Raw genomic sequence first — 16,151 nt, 5'->3', positions numbered from 1 at the left:
GCCCTCTGGGTAAAGGGGTGTCTCCTGGTCTCTGTCTTAAATCACTTCCACACAGTTCCCACTTGTGTCCTCTGGTGCGTATTTCTCTGTTCTTGCTGGGTTGACCTTGTTGTGGGACTCCGTGGGGGACCGCTCCACACTGACGCGTCCTGTCCTCCTCAGACCAAGCGCATGCTGGTGGAGAAGATGGGCCACGAGGCTGTGGAGCTGGGCCATGGGGAGGCCAGCATCACGGGCCTGGAGGAGAACACGCTCATCGCCAGCCTGTGTGACCTGCTGGAGAGGATCTGGAGCCACGGCCTGCAGGTCAAACAGGTCAGATGTCAGGCAGGGCACCGGCTGAGCACGGAGGGGTTGTGACCTCTGACCCCTAGAGCACACGGAGGTGGGGTGACTTCTGACCCCTAGAGCATCTTCCTTCATGTGTTTGAGAGGTCTTCACTTCCAGGAGTCTGTCACAGGGCGCATCCAGATGCTTCCCATGGGTCTTCTTCAGTGTAGAGCAGCGTCTTCACAGCCGTCGCACAAGGAGGATTCCAGTGGGGACCTGCAGTGTCCAGACATGAGACAGGTCTAAGTGTCGTATTGGACACAAGCCCTGTGTCTGCGTGCAAACTGGGATCATCTGTTTCTGTCCCACACAGGGGAAGTCTGCTCTGTGGTCTCATCTGCTCCAGTACCAGGAGAGGGAGGAGAGGCAGGAGCCCTCTGCAGGGTCTCCAGGTGAGACGTCTGGGCACTGGCACAGGGGGGAGAGGCCAGCCCTGCTGCCCTGGGCGCTGGGTTGCAGGAGCTGACCCTTACTCTGTTAGGACTCAAGCATTTTATTAAGGATCATCCAGAAATAAAGGTATAAATCTGATTGCATTAGTCACAGTGTATCATCTAGATCTTTATATGGACAGAGGTTATAAGATAGTTTGTTAGATTGTTCCTGTCGCATTGCTGCTTTTGCTGGAAGACGGAGATTACAGCTCATCACAGATACACAGACAAGCACGTCTCATGTTCCCACAGTTCCTCTCGGGCCGGAAAGACGGCAGTCGGAATCGGGGTTGTCCATGCCTGCCCTCCGGGTGTCACTCATCCAGGACATGAGGTTCGTACAGCGGCGCCGAGCTCTGAGGGGCACGGCCAGCCTACTGTCACACACTGTCCCTTAAAACAGGATGTCTTTGCCCCCTTCAGAAGAGCTGTCAAGTCCTTTAAGGACTGTCTCTTCTATCACAACTCAGTGATGCATGGAGAGATCATTCGTTAGTGCAGTGGCACAGGTCTGAGGAGCTCTCCATTCTCCCGGACGTCTGAGCTGAGCGGATTTCCTTAACTGGCACTTCTTGCAACCTTCGATATATTTCATAAACATGACAGGAACAATTGGTGATGGCCCTGCAGATTCTGGAAGCAGTTGCTCTTTCCCATGACCGTTTGCGGATGTCTGTGACTGCCCACTCCTGAGGCATTGCGTATAGTGTGGACAAAAGCTGATCCGAGCGTCCGGAGGTCCAGCAGGCGCACCCCTGCTGGGCTGAACACAAACGCAGGGCAAACGGACTCATGGGAAGTTTGGATGACGGGTAGCAGTCGATGCAAGATGCAAGAGCCACGTTGTTAGGAGAGGCTCTTGTTTTGTCAGAATTGTTCAGATCATTTAAAAACCTTGAACTGAGCTGCACTCTTGCACCGCGTTGTGCTGAACACGGGTCGCTTTTACAGGCACATCCAGAACATGAGCGAGATCAAGACCGACGTTGGCCGAGCGCGCGCCTGGATTCGCCTCTCCCTGGAGAAGAAGCTTCTCTCCCAGCACCTCAAACAGCTGCTGTCCAGCCAGGCCTTGACAAAGTAAGGGAACACAGGGGGGAGCAGCCCACACTTGACATGAGCTGACCACAGACCAACAAAGCAGGAGTATGTCTTTAAAGTCTGTAGAGTTTTTATCGTCCGTGCACAGCTTCACTGTTCAAACCTTTTTTCCTTTTTTGGGGGGATTTTTACTGAAAGAATGTTCCTTATAACGAGAGTGCTAATAAGTGTCAGAATACAGGTCCTAGAGAGGAGGCAGTCAGCGAGCTGTAGGAGAGAGGTCATGGCTGTGTAGTGCCCAGAGGAAATCTGACGCAGTTATCTGTCTCCAGCAGCAATGAGTGGAAGAGCAGCACGCTTCTTAACAGACGGGGCCACTGTCTAATCAGTGAAGCCCTGGAATCCGCAGACACCAATGGATTTGCTCGAGATAAAGCAGTACAGCTGAGCTCTAAATACTTTAATCCTTTTATGTTGTTAATCACACACTGTTTTTTAAAAGAATTTTAAAAGAAAATTAAAGGGCAAACGTTTGAGAAAGCCGACAGCCGGGGTCCCCAGTTCTCCTGCGGAGGAGCGATCAGCAGCAGAGCTGTGCTCTGCGACAGCAGTGCGATGCAGCGTGACCTGATTTTGCCTGTGCTGGTTCTGCAGGAAGCTGTACAAGCGCTACGCTTTCCTGCGCTGCGAAGAAGAGAAGGAGCAGTTCCTGTTTCACCTCCTGTCGCTCAACGCAGTGGACTACTTCTGCTTCACCAGCGTCTTCACCACTATCAGTGAGTCTAAGAGAACTGTCTCTGGCGGGAACATTGCATGCGAGCGCATGGTGTTCTGCCTATTCAAATTTTGTGCTGTGTCCACTCATTCCTTTCTTGACTGCTGTGAGATGGCCAGAGTCTGGTCAACTGGCAGTGCGGCCCAATTCCAGTTCCTCGTCCCCCGCTTGTATTGATTTGGATCGGCCCAGATCAGCCAATGAGATCACATGCTAAAGTTCAGCCAATCCGTCAGCTCCTCCGTCTAACGTACTGTCCATGACATCTTATTGCTCATGAATTAGCAGGTATCTTGGAACAGGGACACAAAGCAGGGGCCGCTGAACAAAAATTCGAGACGGCAAGTGTCACCTCCCCAGTAACAGAACAGATCAGGCTGGTATCTCACGTCGTTCTGCGCAATTAAGTGAGCCAAGTTTAAGCGTTGTTAAAATCATTCGTATTTCTATATTACATAGTGTACTACTAGTAGTACCAAGAACATAATCATACTATTGTGGAAGAAGTATAGCCAACATTACTGCCTGCATACCCAGAATTCGACCCAGAACGTGACAAGGAGGATTATTAATCCCAACCCTTTATGTCAAAAGATAACCTTTGACCTTTCTAAAGAGGAAACGTTTGTTTTCACCAAGGGGGTGGGAGTGTGGAAGATGTTGCCTAGCATGGCTTTGGAAAATAATACTCTGGCTTCTTTCGGGAAACTGCTGGAGGAGACCCTGGGATCAATTAGCTACTGAAAGGCCCGACGTCGTACACAGTATTCTCTCTTATGCCTGATTAGTCCGTTATTCAATTTTAACATGACACCCTGGATTTAACTTCGACACTTTTACTTTATATAACTGTCTTGTTGTTTGAAAATGAGATATCAGTAGAAACCACTTATAAACTATATTAGTCTTTCCTGTAGACAGCTTCTTCCAGCTGAGTGTTTCATTCTTCTCTTTATAATCTAAATAGAATAATTATTTAAATTATAAATTTAAATAATTAGATGTATTAATTATTTAATAAATTAGTGCCACCAGGATCAGGATCAGCGCCTGTGACTGGAAGGTTGCCGGTTCAAATCCCGCAGCCGGCAGAGGAATCCTACTCCGTTGGGCCCCTGAGCAAGGCCCTTCGCCCCAGCTGCTCCAGGGGCGCTGTATAAATGCCTGACCCTGCGCTCTGACCCCCAGCTTCTCTCCCTGTCTGTGTGTCTCATGGAGAGCAAGCTGGGGTATGCGAAAAGACAAATTCCTAATGCAAGAAATTGTATATGGCCAATAAAGTGATGTTATGTTAATTTGTGTCTTCTACCTACCTGTATCATGGGAAGCACATTAAATCTGTCTGGTGTTTGGGAAGCTTGTTCTAGACGCCTGTCTGTGTACAGTTCCCTGCATCTGCCTACATCAAACCGCATCTGCCAGGTGTTGCTAAGTCTTGTTTTGTCTAAATTACCTATAATATACAGTCTGGAGTAAATGCCTGTGAGCTCCCTCAGTTGGTTTGTTATTGCTTTATATTTGTTACCTAAAACATAATTAGATCTTCATGAAAGTTTTAATGAAAACTGAGTTTAATGAAAGATAAAGATAACTTTATTAAATGCATAAAACAAAGACATAAGATATACCTGGATGATATACTTGGCATAGTGATCCAACAGTAAATGTCCCTGTGTGACTTAGTATGTGAATCCTCATCCTAGATTTGGTAACTGCTGGCACCTCCTTGACTTCAACTACTTGTTTTCTGTACCTGTTTATCAGTCTTTTGCATTTGCTTGTAACTTATTAGAGTTTTTCAGCTCAGTGACATTAGACTTTCCTTAAATGAACAGCTCCCTTTGGGTTCTGCCGTAACATCTCAACGGGGTTTTGGCTTGGTCAACTTCACGTGTGAAATTTCTTCAGCCATTCTGTTGTGGATCTGCATCTGGATCTGTTTGGGATTATTGTCTTGCTGCATGACCCACTTTCAGCTCGGTTTCCGCTGACGATGGGCTGGCCTGACGTTCTCCTCCAGATTTGCTGATACAACACTGGAATCATGGTTGTGTCAGTGATGACGAGCAGTTCTGGTCCTGAGTCGGCAAGCAGCCCCAAACCCTGATCCTCCCACCTCCCTGCTTGACACTCAGGATAAGAGTCTCCCGTAGGAAGGAAGTGTTTGGTTTTTGCCACACAAAAACATTTCTTTTTTTCAGTTCAGCTTTCAACTCTTCTGTCTAGAGAACCTTCTTCCAGCAGTCCTGTGGATGATCCAGGTGCTCTTTGCCAAACATGAGACAAGCAGCAATGTTCCTTTCAGAGAGCAACAGATTCTTCCTGCCCATCTTTCTCATGAAAACCGGTCCCATCAGTCTCTTCCTGAAGGTTGAGGCACGAACACGGACATTAGCCACAGCAAGAGAGGCTTGTAGATCCTTACATGATGCTCTGGGGTTCGCTGTTAGTTCTTGGCTGACATTCTGGTTTGCTCTTTGGACATATTTGAAGGACAACCAGTCCTGTGTAGAGTTTTTACACTTTACTGTATGTCATTGAACAAGAGACGGCAGTATAAGTGTAAAGAAAAATATTTTTCAGAGTTTCTCTATCTGTTTTGATCCTACCATGACATGTGTCCAATAATCTGCATGGTGAAGACCTTTTTTGCCTATTATTTAGGACAGGGCTGCTTAAACCAATCCTTGTTTACTTGTTACCGAATGATATAACCGCCTGATTCTAATTACCTTCTTAATTGTGCTAACTACAGGTTCATTTATTATCTGACATGCACAGTTTTCTACTTCATACACCATCGTCTCTGTAAATCATTAATATGAATAAGGATGAGCAGTGGTCCTATAATTGCTTACACTTATATAGCGCTTTTCTGGACACTCCACTCAAAGCGCTTTACAGGTAATGGGGATCCCCTCCACCACCACCAGTGTGCAGCCCCACCTGGATGATGCGACGGCAGCCAGAGTGCGCCAGTACACTCACCACACACCAGCTCACACCAGCTCTCAGTGGGGAGGAGAGCAGAGTAATGAAGCCAATTCATAGATGGGGATTATTAGGAGGCCATGATTGGTAAAGGCCAGAGGGAAATATGTCCAGGACACTGGGGTAACACCCCTACTCTTTTTGAGAAACACCCTGGGAGTTTTAATGACCACAGAGAGTCAGGACAGGACCTGTTTTTACCTGTTTTACAATATAGTGTCCCCGTCACTATACTGGGGCATTAGGACCCACATGGACCACAGGGTGAGCGCCCCCTGCTGGCCCCACTAACACCTCTTCCAGCAGCGACCTTAGTTTTTCCCTGGAGGTCTCCCATCCAGGTACTGACCATACTCACACCTGCTGAGCTCCAGTGGGTTGCCAGTTGTGAGTTGCAGAGTGATATGGCTGCTGGCCGTATATGGTCCTAATACAGGTCCCTGTGGTACTCCACTAAGACATCACCACAATTAGAGCACTCACCACTTGTCATACATTGCCAGTTTTCAGACTAAACACACATTACCAAGAATGCTTATTGTTTGCAGTTTAAGAATCACTCTGTTTGGAGAAACCTCACCAATATCTTTATGAAAATCTAAATATACCCTATGATATGCTCTTTGCACTCATAGTATTGTTCAAAGAAAATACTCTTATACATTAAGCAAAACCTACCTTTTCTAAATCTGTGGTCTGTCCCCTTAGTGTTACAGTGCCATCCCCTAGTTTAGTTCTTAAATACTGTTTCCGTAACCTTACATGCAATAAGAGTAAGATGTCCTGGTCTGCCTTATTTGGCTCAGCATTGCCACCCATTTATGGATGGGTGCTACATCACAAATTGTGGCCTGTGAATACCCTTTGTTGCTTACTTAAATACAGTTGGTGGGACACTAGAGGGCCCTGGAGATGTGTTAATCTTCAGAGTTTCTAGCACCTGCAATGCGTTGGCCTGCTGTGTGCTAATGCATCAATTTGGATTCTAAGTATCAAGGATTTAAAAATGAACCGAGTTATTCAACATGTACACAGGATTGAAGTCATGCCAAGGAAGTTAAGTGTCTGATGTACATGTGGCAGGCCAGCGGTAATTAGGACAGCAGGGTCAACTGATCTGTCACTAGAGGGCAGTAGGGCCTCTTTCATGTAAATAAGTTCACATGTGGTGCATTAATTGATTAATTAGATAATTGATCAAGGGCTGAGAGCTCCATTCTCACATGGAGTTAATTTAGACTAGTCAGGTGTGTAAAGAGATTCATGGTGGTAGTTGGTGTTGGATTGTGCAGAATAGGTGTGTGTTGTCCGTAGTGAAAGGATTTGGTAAGAATATCCTAGTGCTCCATCAGGTTTATCTAGGTGCACAGGCCTCACAATCCACCTGGTTGGAGGCCGACCGGTCTCCGATTACGGCTTTGAGGATTCTGCACTTTCCTTTCCCGCTCTCCGCCTGCTGCCACTCTTCCTTTCTTCTTCTCTTCGAGAGTGACAGTCTCCCGCGTCTCCGGCCACAAGGCTTTGTGTCCCTGCGGTGAGGCTCCCCACTGAGGCCGAGCCTGGCTGGAGCCCAAATCTGTTCTCCAGAGTCTCCTTCGGTGAGGCCCGATTTGAGCCTCACCGCCTCCGAGTGCGTGTTGTTTCTGTTTGAAAGCCCCACGTGGACCGAGTTCTGCTTGCCCTGTAAGGCTTCCAACAACATATATAGCACTTTCCTGTCTGAGGAACCCCGGGGTCTTTTCTGTAGAGGAGGGCCCACTTCCTCCAGCCTGGAAGTGCAGGGGATACTCAGCAGAATTGTTCCCACTTCCCCCGCAGTGATCCCATACCGGGCTGTGATCATTCCCATCAAGAAGCTGAGCAACGCCATCACAACCTCCAATCCGTGGGTGTGTGTGTCAGGGGAGCTCGGGGACTCTGGGATCATGCAGATTCCTAAGAATGTCCTGGAGATTACATTTGAGGTGAGTAGCAGTGCTTATCCCTTTACAGCCTGCCCCCCTGTTCATAAATGACTCATTTTGTAATTTGCCTGTATTTTAATTTCGTCTGCACAAATTGTTGTTTTCCATATTCATTCTACTTTTTTTTTATTTTGTTGAATCGGAATATCTTTCATTCGGGAAAGTAACCTGCTGTGCATGTCAGTAGATTTTAATCTCACTGATGGCTTGGTCACAGTAGCCATACATCAGTGCCACACTCTTGTCTTTGTGCTGCTCGGTTTTTGTATTTGTGTGTTTTTGTAAGTTGCGTGTTGTGTGCCAGCATGGAAGACCAGTGTCGTTGAGCAGACTGGTTCAGCTATTATTAGCGAAGATGGTGCTTCTGCCTCATACATAAACGTCCCACACAAACATCATCTCTGCACTGTCCAGCCCTGTTTTTAATTGTCTGCACAATTAGCCACTCTTGTGCCTCAAGCAGGTATAAAAATGAATGAATGTTCTCTTGGGCAGTTTGGACAGAAGGGACTCACACCTGCCCCTCACACGGTTCTCTTGGGCAGTTGGACTGGGTGCGTCTCAGGGGGATAATGAGAAGTTGTTTCAGGGCTACAGCAATGTACTAATTTTCTCTTCCTTTCCCAGAATGGTTTTAGGCCTCATCACACCCACATCTCCGCTGTGTTCAAGGTTAGACACCATTCTCTGAAACAGGATTTTCAGAGTCGTTAAATACATTTAGATCCTAGACATTTTGTGTTCTGTCCTGCGAACTCTTAGAATGCCTGTTGCATCCAATCAGTCATAATACATGGCAATAACATGTCAAAGTGTTTCTTCAGGAAGAAATGGTCAGCCACCTCGATTATGAAATACATCAATAGTCTTTCGGAATATAAAGCACAGTCTAGGAGAACACAAAAAGACAGTCCTGCCCCACAGTCCTTACTTTGCTTCAGTTTCTTATCAGTTAGCTCAGAGCACATGCTGACAAATTTGTAGTAAATGGCATTCCAGGAATTTGCACGTGTGTCTCCTGTTAGTGTCTGTTGACTATTTTCTCCTGAAGCATAGTCACTAGACTAAACAGTGGTAAAGGACAATGCTCTTATCATTAATTAGCAATCAGAATAATATGTTAAAGCACTGTTTTCTAACTTATAGTGTCACACTTCTCTGGAACTTCAGTTTGTCAGTACAATGTGGCTTTGGTCAATTTTCTGCCCAAGTCACGGCCGAGGCAGGGTGTTATGGGACAGGTGCACTCTGGAGAAGACGAGCTGGGGAAACCACAGTAATAACATCCTGTCTCCTTCCGGAACCTCGGGTTCCAGTGTCAGAACCTGGGGAAGCTGACGACTGTCCAGATCGGCCATGACAACTCTGGGATTCTTGCCAAGTGGCTGGTGGACTGTGTGATGGTGCGGAACGAAATCACGGGCCACAGCTACAGGTAAGACCTCCTGTTGGACACCCAGGGGCGGGGCTCTTGCCTGGGGGGGTCCGTCTCCCTCATTTTCCAGAACAGACTCTGCCTCCTTCCTTCAGTCAACTGGATTTCATCTCTGAAATTGAACGGGGGATTCTTGTTGTAGTTGGCATTTTGATGTATTTATTTTTTTCGTCTTTTAAAAATCCGGTTTTCTTTCACCAGATAAGTCACCCGAAAAGAGATTCAGGTTTAAAAAACTGGCCTGGCCCAGAGGCTTACAGACCACTATTACTTGGAAGACATAGTCAAGACAGAAGGAAATGATCAGTAGAGATAAAATACCAGTTAGTGTGGTAATAGTGTGTCCTAATAATACGGCTGTCAGGTAGGATTGACCTGCATTCAAGTTTGGCTGTTGCTCTGTCTCTAGGATAACATATTAAAAACATATCCCAAAATATATATTTTTTAATATGCTCCTTGATTAAGAGTTAGACTCGATTTTCCAGAATGTCAAGAGTAACAGATTTTATAAAGAGGTTCGAGAGCAATGTATGTCCTGGAGAGAAGATGAGTTATGTGGACATATCCTACAACCCAGTCTGTCCCCTGTCAGTGTGAGCCCCCGTGTGCTCGTGTCCACAGTCTCTCCCCTGTCACAGTGTGTGCTCGTGTCCACAGTCTCTCCCCTGTCACAGTGTGTGCTCGTGTCCACAGTCTGTCCCCTGTCGGCGTGAGCCCCGTGTGCTCGTGTCCACAGTCTGTCCCCTGTCGGCGTGAGCCCCGTGTGCTCGTGTCCACAGTCTGTCCCCTGTCGGTGTGAGCCCCGTGTGCTCGTGTCCACAGTCTCTCCCCTGTCACAGTGTGTGCCCGTGTCCACAGTCTGTCCCCTGTCGGTGTGAGCCCCGTGTGCTCGTGTCCACAGTCTGTCCCGTCGGTGTGAGCCCCGTGTGCTCGTGTCCACAGTCTGTCCCCTGTCACAGTGTGTGCCCGTGTCCACAGTCTGTCCCCTGTCGGTGTGAGCCCCGTGTGCCCGTGTCCACAGTCTGTCCCCTGTCGGTGTGAGCCCCGTGTGCCCGTGTCCACAGTCTGTCCCCTGTCGGTGTGAGCCCCGTGTGCTCGTGTCCACAGTCAGGCTTGCTGTTCTGTGTGCAGGTTCCCGTGTGGCCGCTGGCTGGGGAAGGGTGTGGACGATGGGAGTCTGGAGCGGATCCTGATTGGCGAGCTGGTCGTCCCATGTGCCGAGGATGACGTGGGCAAGCAGTGCCGGACCCCTCCTCTGCAGCGCTCCCCCACGCAGCCCCGCCGCCTCAGCATCACCTCCCTGGCCAGCAGGACCAGCAGTAAGTCCAGCCTCCTCCTCTGCACAGTCCCGGGACACGTATGTGGCTGTTGTACAGCTATTAATTCATAATTATTCCTTACACTTAGACAGCGCTTTCCTGGACAGTCCACTCAAAGCTCTATACAGGTAATGGGGATCCCCTCCACCACCACCAGTGTGCAGCCCCACCTGGATGATGCACCAGTCCACTCCCCACACACCAGCTCCCAGTGGGGAGGAGAGCAGAGTGATGGAGCCAGTTCACAGATGGGGATTATTAGGAGGCCATGACTGGTAAAGGCCAGGGGGAAATTTGGCCAGGATGCTGGGGTAACACCCCTACTCTTTTCGAGTAACGCCCTGGGATTTTTAATGACCCCAGAGAGTCAGGACCTCAGTTTTATATCTCATTCCGAAGGACAGCCCTGTCCCCATCACTACACTGGGGCATTAGGACCCACACAGACCGCAGGGTGAGCGCCCCCTGCTGGCCCCACTAACACCTCTTCCAGCAGCAGCCTTAGTTTTTCCCAGGAGGTCTCCCATCAAGGTACTGACCAGGCTCACACCTGCTGAGCTCCAGTGGGCTGCCAGCTGTAAGTTGCAGGGTGATATGGCTGCTGGCATTGCCTGCCTCTTACTGTAGGAGAGGGCATGTGAAGGTCCGACAGGGCTGGGATACCCAGAGAACTACACCCAGTCCCACCCATTCCAGCTGCTGCTCTGGGTTCATCTTAAAATCCATAATGCACGTTTACACACAATCAGGCAGCATATTCCATGATTGCTACATTTACAAACGAAAAAAATAACTTGTTCTGATTAGGAGTTTCAGTAGCAGTCTCGATGAAAAGCATTTGCACCAAACATGGCTGTACCTTCCAGGCCCCCGCTCGTACAGAATATGTAGTAGTGTGTTGACATCATAAAGACAATGTTGAAATGTGTCTGGTTCTAAGCCTAGTGCTGATGTGCTGAGTCTCCCGATCAGCTCTCATCGCTGTGGCCCAGATTAAGCTGGTTTCAGTCCAGTGCCAGGCTGTTTAAGATGTATAAAATAAGATGAATAGGTAAGAATCTGAAACGGGCAGATGTGAGTTTTGAATGGAGAATCTCGATCTCTGCTAAATCCTTTCTGCTAAATCATCCTTGAAAATGCTGAAAGGTTTAAGGCTTCAGAGATTATTTGTGTTAAATCTGTCAAAGCAATGGACAGCTTGGACACGTCAAAAAATCTCCAGACGCTGGCAGGTGCCTTCAGAGTCGTTACTGGATATATTGTTATTATTGCTCCTGTAATTGTCTTAGTTGTCAACTGTCTGCCAGTTGGGGCGTGAGACCGTGAATCCTGCCTCCGGTAACTGCTTCCTCTTCCTCCCTCCAGAACTAACGGCTGCGCAGATCCAGGAGGCTGTGGGCGAGGCTGTGAACAACATAGTCAAGCACTTCCACAAGCCTGAGAAAGAGGTGGGTTTCATGAGCGCGGTGCTGTGGGAGGAACGTGATTCCGCTGGGCTGTCCGGGACCAAAATGCTGTGTTTCTGTGGACGTTGTATGTATCCCAGTTATCCAGCACCAGAACTGCACGCTGCGTTGCTCACACCCAGCCCAACCTGCTGGCAGCGAGACCCCTGTGGTAGAGCTGGTCTTCCTGAAAGACTGTGTTTGAACTGCTGCGCGTGGTAAATGATCGATCAGAGCTGCTTGCTTGCAGTTCCAGTGTTAAGGACTCCCTGGCATGTCCTTTGCGAGGACATGCTGTATGAAAGCAACGAAGCAGTAAGGTTGTTTTGTTATCTGTTATTCGGATGAGATGCTAAACTGAGGTTCTGGCTATTGTCACTAAAATCCCCCCAGTGCAAGATTAGGAGTGTTAAGCCTGGTGTCCTGGCTAGATTCGGGGTTCGTACAAGCTGGCCTCCCTTGAGGTCCCCCTTAATTCAATTGCTGAAGCGATTTTTCACTTCTGCACGTGGGCTGCTGGTGCAGAATGGCTCCCAGCTGGAGCTGCACTTCAGTGAGAGAAGAGAGTCTCCTCCCATAATTGAAGTGCTTTGGGATCCTTTGGGAAGAAAAAACACTATATAAAATTATGGTGGAAAGCATGTTAGTGGTGAGGAAAGAAAATTGCATAATTATATACCCACTACTGTGAAAATCATGACATGCAAACAAATGGCACTGTAATGGAATACTGCAGTAGGCAGCAACACGGCACCAGGGTTTCTCTAGACTCGCTGTGGAGTCTTCTTCAGGTGACACAGCTATCTACTTGAACTACAGTATGTTTAGTGAACCTGCCAGTGGACAGCACAGACGCATGGACAGAGCTCTCAGTATTACACCTAGTACCTGGTGTGGGTGTTGTAACTGGGGAGGATGATGCTTGAATCCTCAGAGGCGCTGTCACCAGGTCTGTACCTCCCAGTTTGGACTTGGAGGTTGCAGGAGATTTAAGCCCATGGTAGTCTCTTGGTCAGTTTCGGTGCAGCCTTCATGCTGCAGGAAAACAAGTTTTGAAAAATTTTACCCAGTTGGAACAGTGTTTGGCGTAAAATACGTAAGCGATTTCCGAACAGAGGCGCTGTCATTGTCCCCTAGAAGGTTATGAAATGTTTCTGGTGGACGTGGGTGGGTCCACTCGGGGCCACAGTTTTCTCTTGATCAGCTGCCTTGTCTGCTGCACTGACGCTGGAAGGAAATTCCAAAAAGCCGACCAAACAATTTCCCAGTTTGGGATTTGGAAAGGAACAAAGAACAGCCCTTACCGGTAGGAGCTTCTTGAGCTCAGTGGCCTGGCTCTTGAGGAAGGACTTGATTCAAGAGAAAGTGTTTCCCAGCTCGTTGTGGTTATCCGTGTCCTGTCCCAGACAGTGGGAGATCAGAACAGACAGTTCCAGAGGCTTGTTTTTTCTTAGCAAACAGGCTATGGAAAACCAGGATGACCCACGTGCAGCAGAGCAAGGGAGTGTTTGAGCAAGGGGGCTTACAGGGAAGAGAAACTTTTACTCACCGTACCCCGTGCTCTTGGTCATTTTAATATCCAAAGCTGAAACAATGAAAGTGCAACCGGACAGGGTTTTGGGGATTTCAAGGACGGGTTCGGAGAGAATCTGGGAAGAGCTCAGGGGGTTGCAGTCCAGGGTGGCCCCAGGTGTAGGCTAAGGCAGGGGTGAGGAATCAGGTCAGTTTCCTGCACGGCGTTATTCACGAGACTCTGTCGGGCCGCCCCACGAGGGTTCGGCGTGGCTCCGGGACGTTCTCCCTGGTCCCAGCGGGCCCCCGAACCGCAGGCCGGGGCTGCTGCCTGACGGGCGTGTCCGATTCTCTCCGGCCTGCAGAGGGGGAGCCTCACCGTCCTGCTGTGCGGGGAGAGTGGCCTGGTCGTGGCCCTGGAGCAGTTCTTCCACCACGGCTTCAAGTCCACCCGCATCTTCCAGAAGAACGTCTTCATGTGGGACTTCATGGGTAAGCACGCCCCTGTCCCAGGCAGAGCAGTATACACGAACACCGTTGTGTGCCTTACACTTGCCTTCTATAAATATAGAACTATATATAAATCTGTGTTTAAAGATGTTTAGACTTCTTTCTGCTTTTCTGAGAACTGAGAGGTTTCTGTGGCCGTTATTTTTAATGATGAACTAGCGCCCTCTTGTGGAAATGTTATGACAAGTCCTATATTACGCCGTCATCGGTAGTTTTATTTGCAATAGCTTTTGGAGAAACGCACGGCGCAAAACTTTAGACCTTCTCCCATTTCTGTTCTATTTTAAATGTGTATTTTTAAAATGTTATACATCATATATAGTATCTTGTGGTCTCTTTTTGGAAGCCATTAGCTGAGCAGATGAAGTGGTGAAGGGAGAGAATTCACAGTGAAGCTACAGAAAACTCTGTGGCCATCACATTAACAGACTAGTGACTGTTTGCTTCTCCCTGGAAAATACTACAGTCTGTAAGATTGCTTTGAGTTTAAACTAATTTTGTTACCTACTCTTGTCTTTCTGGAAAACCCCATTTTATCAGTCACAAAACTGGTGTTTGGAACTGCGCAGTAAAGGGCTCAGCTCCCCTTGCAGTGTCCATGAGGTGATTTTCACACACAGAGGGTCCCCAGGGCAGAGGGAATTCTGATCCTTGCTTTCACATCCTGAATGAATCGTATGGAAAAAGATGAGATGTTGAAGAGGCTGAAGTCTGGGTCTGGTGTTAGGCCAAATGTGTTTATTTCTTCTAGGTCTCTGCATCACGGCAGTCTTGCTGAGAACACTGAAGACTTTAGAAATGATCTAAGACTCTAATTTAAGCTCATGTCTGTCTCCTTGGGTAGCAGCAGTTAATATTCTGCAGTGCGGTGGGGGGCTACACTATCTGAGTCAGTTCATGATGGCAGCTGATTAGAAAACAGATTTTCTCTAACAGGAGGCGTGATAAAATAGTTTATTGTGGTACTGATAAAGCTTACAGATTCTGTATGCTGCTGGAAGGTCTGTCTCTCTGATTACTGTTCAAGTGACACCCAAAACAAAATGACAGGTCCATCGGGTGATTGGAGAAATTCATCCCCCCCCCCCCTCTTCAGAATCATTGTAAATATGCTAAATAAATCTCTTTGTGGATAAACAAAGCAGGTTCACAGGTTAGGAACCAGCTGAAAAGCAGAGTGACGATAAGCCACATGCAGATAATCTGGAGTTTGTAGATTGTCGTTCGTCCACGAGCCTGGGTGTTTTGGACAGGCCGTACTTCCTGTTGCACAGGCTGACAAACTCACTGCGGCACCAGGAGGCGCTGGCGAGCGAGTAACGTCTGCTTCCGCCTTGCGTCCCTCCAGAGAGAGCCGCCGTCTACCTCGCGGGTCCCGAACTGAGCGAGGACACCGAGGAGCTCCTGGAGTCCTGCAGGACCTTCGGCCAGTACGTGCACGCCGTCAACGGGACGTCCCGGAGCATCGGCAAGGACACGAAGTTTCAGCTGCTGGTCTGTCTCGGCGCGAGGTAAGAGGGGAAGGCCTGTCTCAGCAGCCCAGAGCGGAAAAAAGGAGGAAATCTCCGCTAGAGCAAAGAGCATAAACACACGCTGGTGCCCCTCAGCTGGTGGTTGTGTTGCCTGATACTCTGATGGAGGAGGTTCTGGAGGTAACAGCAGGGCAGACAGTCCTTTGCCGAGTTTTGTTAGCAGCTCTGAATCATTTCCACCTTGATTGCATCTGGAGAGATGCTGCCTCAGGGATGATGGTTCCTGGAAAAGATGCAAGCAGTGATCTCCTTGGTTACCGGCAGGACTCCAGCAATGATGTCGCTGCCCATCCTTTCACGTGTCAGTGAGATGTTTTCCAGTAATTGTTGTGCCCACAGAGAAAATAAAGACCTGAGTCTATCAAATCCCAGCTTTTTTAAAAGAAGAGCAACTGCTCTTGCGCTACATTCACCCCTCTGACCTGGGAATGTAAATCGAACAGTCCCGTGGGAGTCGGGCAGCTGGTCTTTTCTGGACAAGCTGATTTATATATAAATTTAAGAACAGGGTATTGCCGTGCAGGAGCACACACCAAAGCACTGGGGCAACAGGAATCACTTGCATATTTAAGATCACTTAAATTAAAAACAGGAGGCACTGTTCACACAGTGGGAGCCTGGAACAAGCCTCCCATCCATGCTGTCAAAACTAGTACCCCAGTTTTTTTACTATTAGCAACCAAACAAGATGGGTGGTCTGAAGTTCTGAATGATACAGTAATAAGATTAGATAAGATTACTTTATTGGCCATATACAATTTCTTGCATTAGGAATTTGTCTTTTCGCAGACCCCAGCTTGCTCTTCATGAGACACACAGACAGGGAGAGAAGCTGGGGGTCAGAGCGCAGGGTCAGTGT

General features: G+C 48.3%; 1 protein-coding gene across 8 annotated transcripts in view; it reads left to right on the top strand.

Moving 5' to 3' along the window:
- dennd5b (DENN/MADD domain containing 5B) overlaps window positions 1-16,151 on the top strand; it is an 84,453-nt gene that overhangs the window by 65,331 nt on the left and 2,971 nt on the right. For 5 of the 8 annotated variants that reach the window (XR_015941274.1, XM_088646063.1, XM_088646065.1 and 2 more), the window contains 12 exons: window positions 163-315; window positions 645-723; window positions 1,018-1,099; window positions 1,717-1,845; window positions 2,461-2,582; window positions 7,391-7,536; window positions 8,164-8,208; window positions 8,853-8,971; window positions 10,106-10,293; window positions 11,659-11,741; window positions 13,616-13,742; window positions 15,109-15,271. Coding sequence is in view for 7 of the 8 variants with exons in the window: in XM_088646063.1 (XP_088502189.1) it covers window positions 163-315; window positions 645-723; window positions 1,018-1,099; window positions 1,717-1,845; window positions 2,461-2,582; window positions 7,391-7,536; window positions 8,164-8,208; window positions 8,853-8,971; window positions 10,106-10,293; window positions 11,659-11,741; window positions 13,616-13,742; window positions 15,109-15,271 (1,436 nt within the window). In the remaining variant the exon portion in view is untranslated. The remainder of the gene's footprint in view (window positions 1-162; window positions 316-644; window positions 724-1,017; window positions 1,100-1,716; window positions 1,846-2,460; window positions 2,583-7,390; window positions 7,537-8,163; window positions 8,209-8,852; window positions 8,972-10,105; window positions 10,294-11,658; window positions 11,742-13,615; window positions 13,743-15,108; window positions 15,272-16,151) is intronic. The other 3 variants (XM_088646064.1, XM_088646067.1, XM_088646069.1) reach the window with 1 other exon arrangement.

This window comes from Lepisosteus platostomus, chromosome 9 (genome assembly GCF_059453375.1).
Source record: "Lepisosteus platostomus isolate fLepPlt1 chromosome 9, fLepPlt1.hap1, whole genome shotgun sequence".
Classification (NCBI taxonomy): domain Eukaryota; kingdom Metazoa; phylum Chordata; class Actinopteri; order Semionotiformes; family Lepisosteidae; genus Lepisosteus; species Lepisosteus platostomus.
Note: the sequence above shows the minus strand (reverse complement) of the source record. Positions and strands in the feature narration are given on the sequence as shown.